General features: G+C 42.7%; 1 protein-coding gene across 2 annotated transcripts in view; it reads right to left on the bottom strand.

The window, feature by feature from the left end:
• jakmip2 (janus kinase and microtubule interacting protein 2) overlaps nucleotides 1–12,335 on the bottom strand; it is a 40,782-nt gene that overhangs the window by 16,780 nt on the left and 11,667 nt on the right. The window contains exons 2-6 of one of the 2 annotated variants that reach the window (XM_055941971.1): nucleotides 6,240–6,484; nucleotides 4,857–5,354; nucleotides 2,676–2,885; nucleotides 1,347–1,445; nucleotides 669–815 (exon numbers count right to left, since the gene is read on the bottom strand). In XM_055941971.1, coding sequence (XP_055797946.1) covers nucleotides 669–815; nucleotides 1,347–1,445; nucleotides 2,676–2,885; nucleotides 4,857–5,354; nucleotides 6,240–6,368 — 1,083 coding nt within the window. In that variant the 5' untranslated portion in view covers nucleotides 6,369–6,484. Of the gene's footprint in view, nucleotides 1–668; nucleotides 816–1,346; nucleotides 1,446–2,639; nucleotides 2,886–4,856; nucleotides 5,355–6,239; nucleotides 6,485–12,335 lie in introns of both variants that reach the window. The other variant, XM_055941970.1, reaches the window with a different exon arrangement.

Raw genomic sequence — 12,335 nt, 5'->3', positions numbered from 1 at the left:
CCCAAAGCCAACACTTCCTTTGGCCGCCTTTCCTTCCAGTTCTCTGCTGCCAATGACTGGAATGAATTGCAAAAATCTCTGAAGCTGGAGTCTTATATCTCCCTCTCTAACTTTAAGCATCAGCTGTCAGAGCAGCTTACCGATCACTGTACCTGTACACAGCCAATCTGTAAATAGCACACCAAACTACCTCATCCCCAAATTATTACTTACCCTCTTGCACCCCAGTATCTCTACTTGCACATTCATCATCTGCACATATATCAGACAAGTATTACTGCTAAATTGTAATTATTTTTGCCTCTAGGGCCTATTTATTTCCTACCTCACTACTCTTCTACATTTGCACAAACTGTACATAGATTTTTCTATTTACCTTTTCTATTGTGTTATTGACTGTACGTTTGTTTATGTGTAACTCTGTGTTGTTGTTTTTGTCGCACTGCTATGCTTTATCTTGGCCAGGTCGCAGTTGTAAATTAGAACTCAACTGGCCTACCTGGTTAAATAAAGGTAAAATTAAAAAAATTAAAATTGTACTAAACTATTGGAGCCCTAATTGTGTTGAGATCTGTGCGATGATTCCACTCACTATAGAAATATAATTACTAGAATGGGGATTCCCAATTTAAGACAATGGTCTGTAGTTCTATTTCTATGCCACTCACCATCTCCAGGTTCTCCTTGGCCAGGCCTTTGAGTTTCTCTTCCATGCGCTGCAGGGTCTGGCTGAGGTCATCATTCCTCTTATTCAGCACCTTGTTCTTTTCCAGCATGGGCTTGCACTGCTTCTCAGACTCCCGCACACGCTTCAGCTGAGAGGGTGAGAGAGAGAGAAAAGAGAGAGAAAAGAGAGAAAGAGAGAGAGAAAATAGAGAGAGAGGAGACAGAAAGACAGACAGACAGACAGAGAGAGAAAAGAGAGAGCGAGAGGAAGAGAGAGGAGAGGGAGAGAGAGGAGACAGACAGAGTGAGATAGCGACAGGGAGCGATAGATGGCAATGAAGATAGAATAGAAGTGGAACCAAGGGAGATGGAGGCATGAAGAGTTTCGCTCAGTCCAGTGTGTCAACATGGCAGGGGTCTAGACTAGGTACTGTATTTGTAAATTATTTACAGGTGTTTTGCCGGGTGCATTCATTGTATGTTTAATGAATAGAGATTAAGGAGGATTGTTATCCTTCAGTGACAGAGGATCAAGGATGCATCCCAAATGGAACCCTATTGCCTACACCCTCTGGGCCCTGGTCAGAACTAAATAGGGAGCCATTTGGAATGCACCCAAGATGTGATACATTGCCAGGCTCTCTGCCAGGTAGGGAGAATTCAGAGTGACCAGATCATACCAGTTCATTCCTCTCATCCACCAGCAGTGAGTTGCGGTCCTCCAGCTTGCGGATGGTGGAGTTGAGGTCAGCCATGCGCCTCTGGTTCCTGCGCATGTCCTGGGTTGTTCAAACAGAACGCATGGCGTGTTACGACACACTACATTCACTATACCACAAAAATGCATTCGGGTGAATTATATGGATTATTGTGAATTATACACAAATGCATTATTGTGAATAGTTGTATAATATCAATTATTTCAATGACATACATGTTGGGGACAGATTTGTTAGGAAAATACAAATTTATAGGACATTTATTTCTGGAGTTTACTTATAAGGTAATTATTTACACATCTCTTTAGAAAAAAAAGACAAAGACAAATAGTTTTCTGTCATGTGGTGATTTTCAAGCAGACCATGACTAATCCAGAATGTGAGACTGCATTAAAACCTCACAGACTTCTTGACTGACCAGCAGGCTTCTTGACTGATCAGCAGGCTTCTTGACTGACCAGCAGGCTTCTTGACTGACCAGCAGGCTTCTTGACTGACCAGCAGGCTTCTTGACAGACCAGCAGGCTTCTTGACTGACCAGCATACTTCTTGACAGACCAGCAGGCTTCTTGACTGACCAGCAGGCTTCTTGACTGACCAGCATACTTCTTGACTGACCAGCAGGCTTCTTGACTGACCAGCAGGCTTCTTGACTGACCAGCATACTTCTTGACTGACCAGCAGGCTTCTTGACAGACCAGCAGGCTTCTTGACTGATCAGCAGGCTTCTTGACTGACCAGCAGGCTTCTTGACTGACCAGCAGGCTTCTTGACTGACCAGCAGGCTTCTTGACTGACCAGCATACTTCTTGACTGACCAGCAGGCTTCTTGACAGACCAGCAGGCTTCTTGACTGATCAGCAGGCTTCTTGACTGACCAGCAGGCTTCTTGACTGACCAGCAGGCTTCTTGACTGACCAGCTATCTTCAGATACAACGGCCTTCAGATCCCGTCATGTTACCGCATGTGGATGATGGTATTACAATTCCAGACTTATTTCATATTTTTCTGACCACTTGTTTATGTCATTTGTCTCAGGCTTTTTCCGCATAAACGACACAGGCTGCTTCTATACATAACCTATACAGTAGGCAATAGGTAATTGGAGTGTGGCAATTAGCTATACTGTACATAAATTAGCATAGGCCTATTTTACCTCTCATTATGGGTTAATTGTCCGATTAATTTCAAAGCCATTTATTTTGGAATGGTTTCATTATTACATTTCTATAATCTACAGGCTGCATTTGTACCATTTCCAGGTTCCCCTCTGCCTTTCTATGTCGTACCGGGCTGCCACAGTGTTCTGCCCCATCCCCAGCCCGTCCGGGGATCTCTCTCTTGGGGCTGCCCAGGTTACACTCTGCCTCCTTGACCAGGAACAGCTGGTCGTCCAGGGCATCCTTCTGCATCTGCAGCTTCTGCAGCAAGCCAATGGCATTCTCAAACTCCTTCTCCAGAGAGAAGATGGTGCGCTCTTTAGACTTGATCTCATCCACCTGAAGGAAGGAATAGGAAACAGGAAACTCGGTGACACAAAAAGACGGACAGGACAGACGGAACGACAGACATGTGCACAGTTCTAAGAGTATAATTTGAAGGTATGATGTATCATACTGTATGTGTCACACCCTGATCTGTTTAACCTGTCTTTTTGCTTGTCTCCACCTCTCTCCAGGTGTCGCTCATCTTCCCCATTATCCCCAGTGTATTTATACCTGTGTTCTCTGTTTGTATGTTGCCAGTTCGTTTTGTTCGTCAAGCCTACCAGCGTTTTCCCCTTGCTCCTGTCTTTTTCTAGTTCCTGTTTTCTAGTTTTCCTGGTTTTGACCATTCTGCCTGCCCTGACCCTGAGCCTGCCATCCTGTACCTTGTCACACCCTCCTGGATTATTGACCTCTGCCTGCCCTTGACCTGTCATTTTGCCTGCCCCCTGTTCTAGTAATAAACTTTTGTTACTTTGACACTGTCTGCATCTGGGTCTTCCCTGAAACGTGATAGTATATATCAAATTGTATCATGTGAAAGTCTGACTGGAAAGAACGTGACAGAGTCTGACCTTTGCCAAGGTAAAAGGGCTACTCCTTGCTAAATGATTGCTTTGGAACAAAGTCATAACCTTGGCAAAATTTGATTCGATGCCAACTAGCTTTGATAAGGATCATGATAATTAGCTACAAATGTAGGATCTTAATTTGATCACCTTGTTGCAGGAGAACCATGCAATGCAGAAAATGTAAAACTTGTAGTGTATCTGAGGTTAAAAAAGGCTTCTGAAGTTTGTAATTTCAGACTTGATTTTTCCTTATGAAGAATCAGCCCCTCTCCCCACAGGTGTGATTACTACCTCTGAGGGTTTAGAGCTTGAGGTAGTCACCTCATACAAGTACTTGGGAGTATGGCTAGATGGTATACTGTCCTTCTCTCAGCACATATCAAAGCTGCAGGCTAAAGTTAAATCTAGACTTGGTTTTGTCTATCGTAATCGCTCCTCTTTCACCCCAAACTAACCCTGATTCAGATGACCATCTTACCCATGCTAGATTACGGAGACATCATTTATAGAAAAGGTAGGTAAGGGTGCTCTCAAGTGGCTAGATGTTCTTTACCATTCGGCCATCAGATTTGCCATCAATGCTCCATATAGGACACATCACTGCACTCTATAGTCCTCTGTAAACTGGTCATCCCTGTATACCCGTCGCAAAACCCACTGGTTCATGCTTATTTATAAAACTCTCTTATGCCTCACTCCCCCCTATCTGAGATATCTACTGCAGCCCTCATCCTCCACATAAAACACCCATTCTGCCAGTCACATTCTGTTAAAGGTCCCCAAAGCGCACAAATCCCTGTGTCGCTCCTCTTTTCAGTTCGCTGCATCTAGCGACTGGAACGAGCTGCAACTAACACTTAAACTGGACAGTTTTATCTCAATCCCTTCATTCAGACTCAATCATGGACACTCTTACTGACAGTTGTGGCTGCTTTGCGTGATGTATTGTTGTCGCTACCTTCTTGCCCTTGGTGCTGTTGTCTGTACCCAATAATGTTTGTACCATGTTTTGTGCTGCTGCCATGTTGTGTTGCTACCATCTTGTTGTCATGTTATGTTGCTACCATGCTGTGTTGTCATGTGTTGCTGCCTTGCTATGTTGTTGTCTTAGGTCTCTCTTTAAGTAGTGTTGTGTTGTCACTCTTGTCGTGATGTGTGTTTTGTCCTATATTTATATATATTTAATATTTTTATTTTTAATCTCACCCCCGTCCCCACAGGAGGCCTTTTGCCTTTTGGTGGGCCATCATTGTAAATAAGAATTTGTTCTTAACTGACTTGCCTAGTTCAATAAAGGTTAAATAAATAAAAAAGAATGGAGCAATGAGAAAGAACAGCTACGGCTACATCTAGTGTTCAGCCAGACATGCATTCCGGAGATCAGACCATCTGCAAACCCTCAGCCAGTATTCACCAGTCTGCGGATGTCCCTCTCGCTGTCCCACTTGATCTTGGAAATCTGCTCTTGGTGAATCTGGTGCTCGGAGCGCAGGTCCCCAGCCTTCATCTTATCTGCTTGGATCATGGTGCTGAGCGCCTCGTCTGTCTGCTTCTTGGTCTGCTTGAGCTCGGAGATCTCCTGCAGCAGCTTGACCCTCTCCACGTCGAAGAAGCGTCGCGCCTCCTCTTTGGCCTCCAGGGTCAATGCTGTGCGCACCTTCTCTCCGCTGCCGTCCCGCATGGCACTCAGCGCCGCCTTGAGCCGCTGGTTCTCCTGGTCCTTGATCTTGGCGGTGCGGGCCTGCTCCTGCTCGTGCTGGCGGACCAGGTTCTCTCTGAGCGCCTGGAGCTCCTTCTGCTTCTCCTCGTGCCATTTGGCTCGCTGCTCTGTCAGCGTGGCCGTGTGCCGGTGCTGCTCCTGCTCCCGGATGCGCTTGCACTCCTGCACCTTCTCACGCTCCAACTTACTCACCTAGCCCCCGGGGAGAGAGGAATAGGAGACAAAGAGAACTGGGTTACACTACAAAGGCATGTCATAGAGAGAACTACATACAGCCCGGAGGCAATTCTCTTGATCTAGCACCGGTTAAGTTGATAAAGTGATTAACCCTAAAATCACCAACAGGGGTCAATTTTGACCCAAGGGGTAAAGAAATGTCATAATTTCAAATAGATCCTTCTTAAATTGTTGGACTTTGTCAAGCAACTCATTACCAACAAAAAGCATGTGCCATCTGCAGTTGAAGACACTGTTATACACTGAGTGTACAAAACATTAGGAACACATTCCTAATATTGATTGCAGCCCCACCCTTTCACCCTCAGAACAGCCTCAATTAGTCAGGGCATGGATTCTACAAGGGGTCAAAAGCATTCCACGGGGATACTGGACCATGTTGCCTCTAATGCTTCCCACAGTTGCGTCAAGTTGGCTGGATGTCCTTTGGATGGTGGACCATTTTTGATATACACGGGAAACTGTTGAGTGTGAAAAACCCAGCAGCATTGCCGTTCTTGACACAAACTGGTGCGCCTGGCACCTACTACCATACCCCATTCAAAGGCACTTAAATATTTTGTCTTGGCCATTTACCCTCTGAATGGCACACATACACAATCCATGTCTCAACTGTCTCAAGGCTTAAAAATCCTTCTTTAACCTGTCTCCTCCCCTTCATCTACACTGATTGAAGTGGATATAACAACTGACATCAATAAAGGATCATAGCTTTCACCTGGATTCACCTGGTCAGTTTATCTCATGGGAAGAGCAGGCATTCATAATGTTTTGTACACTCAGTGTAGGTGTATAAGAAGGGAAGATGTACATGTGATGTAGTGTTCCAACGTGGCCTACCTTGCATTTCTCTTGATGAAGTTCTATTTGAATGTCAGTCAGTTTGGACCTGAGATCTTCGTTAGCTGCCTGTAAAGCAGAGATGAGCGCTTCGGGCTTCTCGCCCTTAGTGCGTCCCTTCTTTGCCATTGAGTCAAATATTACAGCTGCTCCAATGCTTTCATTGAGACTTCATAGAAACGAACAGAGGCCCTCCTGTGGTTTCCAGTTCTTCCTCTTCCTCATGATCTTAGTAGACAGAAGAGCTGTGTGTAGAGAGGAATAAGATACATTTTAGACAACTGTCATTGAAGGATCAGGAAGATAATCTCAATTTAAGCGTTTACATACAGTGGCAAGAAAAAGTATATGAACCCTTTGGAATCATCTGGATTTCTGCATAAATTAGACCTGAGCTTCATCTAAGTCACAACAACAGACAAACACAGTCTGCTTAAACTAATAACACACAAATTATTGTATTTTTCTTGTCTATATTGAATACATAATTTAAACATTCACAGTGTAGGTTGGAAAAAGTATGTGAACCCCAAGGCTAATGACTTCTCCAAAAGCTAATTGGAGTCAGGTGTCAGCTAACCTGGAGTCCAATCATTGAGACGAGATTGGAGATGTTGGTTAAAGCTGCCCTGCCCTATAAAAAACATTCACAAAATGTGAGTTTGCTATTCACAAGAAGCATTGCCTGATGTGAACTATGCCTTGAACAAAAGACATCACAGAAGACCCAAGTTTAAGAATTGTTGACTTACATAAAGCTGGAAAGGGTTACAAAAGTATCTCTAAAAACCTTGATGTTCATCAGTCCACAGTAAGAAAAAGTGTCTATGAATGGAGAAAGTTCAGCACTGTTGCTACTCTCCCTAGGAGTGGCCGTCCTGCAAAGATGACTGCAAGAATACAGCGCAGAATGCTCAATGAGGTTAAGAAGAATCCTAGAGTGTCAGCTAAAGACTTTCAGAAATCTCTAGAAGATGCTAACATCTCTGTTGACGACTCTACAATACGTAAAACACTAAACAAGAATGGTATTCATGGGAGGACACAATGGAAGAAGCCACTGGTATCCAAAAAAAAACATTGCTGCACGTCTGAAGTTCGCAAAAGAGCATCTGGATGTTCCACAGCGCTACTGGCAAAATATTCTATGGACAGATTAAACTAAAGTTGAGTTGTTTGCAAAGAACACACAACTCTATGTGTGGTGAAAAAAAGGCACAGCACACCAACATCAAAACCTCATCCCAACTGTAAAGTATGGTGAAGGGAGCTGCTTTGTTGCCTCAGGGCCTGGACAGCTTGCAATTAACGACATAAAAATTAGTTTCCAAGTTTATCAAGACATTTTGCAGGAGAATGTAAGGCTATCTGTCCGCCAATTGAAGCTCGACAGAAGTTGGGTGATGCAACAGGACAACGACCCAAAACACAGAAGTAAATCAACAACAGAATGGATTCAACAGAAGAAAATACGCCTTCTGGAGTCCTAACCTCAACCCGATTGAGATGCTGTTGTGGCATGATCTCAAGAGAGCGGTTCACACCAGACATCCCAAGAATATTGCTGAACTGAAACAGTTTGTAAAGAGGAGTGGTCCAATATTCCTCCTGGCCGTTGTGCAGGTCTGATCCTCAACCTGGGTTGCACATTTTGGGGAATATTTAGAAGAGGAAACTTTTCGTGGGAAATAACGGGAATATATGGGAATTAACGGGAATATATGGGGATTAACCGAAATATATGCAAATAAATATTAATACCATTTAAATGTAGAAGTTTTTTGCATTGTATGTACAGTGGAAGTCGGAAGTCATTAAAACTCATTTTTCAACCACTTCACAAATGTCTTGTTAACAGACTATAGTTTTGGCAAGTAGGTTAGGACATCTACTTTCTGCATGACACAAGTAATTTTTCCAACAATTGTTTACAGACAGATTATTTCACTTATAATTCACTGTATCACAATTCCAGTGGGTCAGAAGTTTACATACACTAAGTTGACTGTGCCTTTAAACAGCTTGGAAAATTACAGAAATTGATGTCAGGGCTTTAGAAGCTTCTGATAGGCTAATTGACATCATTTGAGTCAATTGGAGGTGTACCTGTGGATGTATTTCAAGGCCTACCTTCAAACTCAGTGCCTCTTTGCTTGACATCATGGGAAAATAAAAATAAATCATCCTTGGGAGCGATTTCCAAACGCCTGAAGGTACCACGTTCATCTGTACAAATAATAGTACACAAGAATAAACACCATAGGACCACGCAGCCGTCATACCTCTCAGGAAGGAGACGCGTTCTGTCTCCTAGAGATGAACGTACTCTGGTGCAAAAAGTGCAAATCAATCCCTGAACAACAGCAAAGGACCTTGTGAAGATGCTGGAGGAAACAGGTACAAAAGTATCTATATCCACAGTAAAACGAGTCCACCATCAACATAACCTGAAAGGCCGCTCAGCAAGGAAGAAGCCACTGCTCCAAAACCACAATAAAAAAAAGCCAGACTATGGTTTGCAACTGCACATGGGGACAAAGATCGTACTTTTTGGAGAAATGTCCTCTGGTCTGATGAAACAAAAATAGAACTGTTTGGCCATAATGACTATCGTTATGTTTGGATGTTAAAAGGGGGATGCTTGCAAGCCGAGGAAACACCATCCCAACCGTGAAGCACGGGGTGGCAGCATCATGTTGTGGGGTGCTTTGCTGCAGGAGGGACTGGTGCACTTCACGAAATAGATGGCATCATGACGGAGGAAAATTATGTGGATATATTGAAGCAACATCTCAAGACATCAGTCAGGAAGTTAAAGCTTGGTCGCAAATGGGTCTTCAAATGGACAATGACCCCAAGCATACTTCCAAAGTTGTGGCACAATGGCATAAGGACAACAAAGTCAAGGTATTGGAGTGGCCATTGTGGGCAGAACAGAAAAGGCGTGTGCGAGCAAGGAGGCCGACAAATCTGACTCAGTTACACCAGCTCTGTCAGTAGAACTGGGCCAAAATTCTCCCAACTCATTGTGGGAAGCTTGTGGAAGGCTACCCGAAACGTTTGACCCAAGTTAAACAATTTAAAGGCAATTCTACCAAATACTAATTGAGTGTATGTAAACTTCTGACCCACTGGGAATGTGATGAAAGAAATAAAAGCTGAAATAAATCATTCTCTCCACTATTATTCTGGCATTTCACATTCTTAAAATAAAGTGGTGATCCTAACTTACCTAAGACAGGGAATTTTTACTAGGGTTAAATGTCAGGAATTGTGAAAAACTGAGTTTAAATGAATTTGGCTCAGGTTTATGTAAACTTCCGACTTCAACTGTATTTACCATATCATACGGAGACAGAAACATAAACCTTTTACCTTATCATAAGTAGACATAATTGCAAATGATTAAATCCTTCCAATAGAAATTTTTAAAAACTATTTAGTTATGAATTGAACTTTAATTAAATGAGTTGATTCTTCACATGGGATGGTTTCACTGAACACCAAAAGAAAAGGAATATTGAATGATCCCCAATGATCCATCGCATCTTCTAAAAACGTTTTCAACATACATCTGTAAAATGATAGTCTAGAAACTAAAGCTTTGGTTGTCTTCCTCTCAGGCTTCTCTGTCTTCTCCCTGGACCTCCTCAATGTCCACTTCTTGAACATCAGACTCTGAGGCCTCATCTTCACTGTCACTTTCCAACCTTGTTGAGGATGGCTCGTTGTAAGGCTCAAAAATCCTCAAATTTGCAGGGATGGCCACCAATTTTTCAACCCTTGTTTTGGTCAGCCTGTTGCATGCTTTGATGCGTGTGTTCCCAAACAAGGACCAGTTGGCTGATGTTTGTGGGATTTGGAGGATGATGGAGGCAACAGGGGAAAGAGCCTCAGATCCACAAAGTCCAGATAAAAATGTATGACCAATTTATATAGAAGTCCAGGGTTCACATACTTTTTCTGCCATTGTACATTGATTATTCAAGCATGATAGTAAAGCAATTAATTGCATGGTGCTAGTAGAGCCAGTATTGGCAGTAGCTATGGTTTAGGAGTGGCTCATTGAGTTAGACAAGTCAGGCCGCTGCATAGTGTGTAAACCTACGTGTAAAAATTGACCATGTTTTCAATTGACCAGGTTTTCATCCTCACAGATGCTGACTACAGATGGTACACATTGTAAGCCAGTGGTTTTCCAAATGTTACAACCCATTTCACAGATGCAGACCAGTGGACAGACAAATCATTGAACATCAGGATATGAAATATCCATTAAATTCACAACATCAAAGCAGGCCACGATACACTGGCAACTGTTTGAGGCAGTGTTGCCAGCAATGGTTGCTGCAACTATTTTACATAAAAAATTAGCAACTTTTTATTATGCTGGGAATCTTGATCAACAGCGCCACTAAGGGGACATTTTTGGGAATCCTCCAATCAGAGCGCCGATATTGGTCATGTGATCAGTGTGCTGTTCCAAAATATTTAGGAAAACATGGCAACCATTTTTGAAGAGAAAATCAACTCCCATGTTGGAGTTAAATGGGACAAACATGCTAATTTGCTAGCTAGCTAGCAATGTATATTTTACATTTAGTTTTTTAGTTTTTGATAGTGTTTTGAATGCTTAACTAGCTGGCTAGCTGGACGAATACCATTTAAACTTCCTAAATTAGAATTGGGAAGTGAAAAGTTATCTGAATCTAGTTATCCTTATGTCTGCATTGACTTGACAGGCACTAAGGTTGAGTGGATGCCCAGGGCAGGGACAACATCTATTTGTTGATTGCTTGTTAGCTGATAAATTCCAGTAGCCCACAGATGTGTCACTCAACATGCAACAACAAGCTATAGGAGAGATGAGTAAATAAATGGGGGAAATAGAGTTTTGAGTGTTGGGGAAGCTATGAAAACGTAGTTTAATTAATTACTTAATCATTGGAAGAAATTAAGCTACACTAAAGCTACCTTTAAGAAAAATATTGTTCAAGCCTCCCGAGTGGCGCAACAGTCTAAGGAACTGCATCGCAACGGGCTGTGATCGGGAGTCCCATAGGGCGGTGCACAATTGGCCCAGCGTTGTCCGAGTTATTGGAGGGTTTGGCCGGGGGGGGGGTTTACTTGGCTCATCATGCTCTAGCGACTCCTTGTGGTGGTCCGGGCGCCTGCATTGCTGACCCCGGCAGTCAATTGAACAGTGTTTCCTCTGACACATTAGCGCAGGTGGCTTCCGGGTTAAGCGGGCGGGTGTTAAGAAGCACGGTTTGGCATTTCAGAGGTTTGGCATTTCAGAGGACACACGTACCGAGCCTGTTGAGGAGTTGCAGCGATGAGACAAGATCGAAATTGGGGAGAAAAAGGGATAAAAATATATATATATATATATATATATATATATATATATATATATATATATATATATATATATATATAAATATATATATATATATATATATATAAACTCAGCAAATAAATAAACGTCCTCTCACTGTCAACTATGTTTATTTTCAGCAAACTTAACATGTGTGAACATAACAAGATTCAACAACTGAGACATAAACTGAACAAGTTCCACAGACATGTGTCCAACAGAAATTGAATAATGTGTCCCTGAACAAAGTGGGGGTCAAAATCTAAAGTAACAGTCAGTATCTGGTGTGGCCATGCACAGAACGAGCAGTATGGCTGGTGGCATTGTCATGCTGGAGGGTCATGTCAAGATGAGCCTGCAGGAAGGGTACCACATGAGGGAGGAGGATGTCTTCCCTGTAACGCACAGCTTTGAGATTGCCTGAAATGACAACAAGCTCAGTCCGATGATGCTGTGACACACCGCCCCCAACACTCAAAACTCTATAATGGTGGAATACTTATTTTCCACCATAATTTGCAAATAAATTCATTAAAAATCCTACAATGTATTTTTCTGGATTTTTTCCCCTCATTTTTGTCTGTCATAGTTGAAGTATACCTATGATGAAAATTACAGGCCTCTCTCATCTTTTTAAGTGGGAGAACTTGCACAATTGGTGGCTGACTAAATACTTTTTTGCCCCACTGTATATGTTGCTCATTGCTCATCATTGCTCC

The sequence above is a fragment of the Salvelinus fontinalis genome, chromosome 13 (assembly GCF_029448725.1).
Source record: "Salvelinus fontinalis isolate EN_2023a chromosome 13, ASM2944872v1, whole genome shotgun sequence".
Taxonomy (NCBI): Eukaryota; Metazoa; Chordata; class Actinopteri; order Salmoniformes; family Salmonidae; genus Salvelinus; species Salvelinus fontinalis.
Note: the sequence above shows the minus strand (reverse complement) of the source record. Positions and strands in the feature narration are given on the sequence as shown.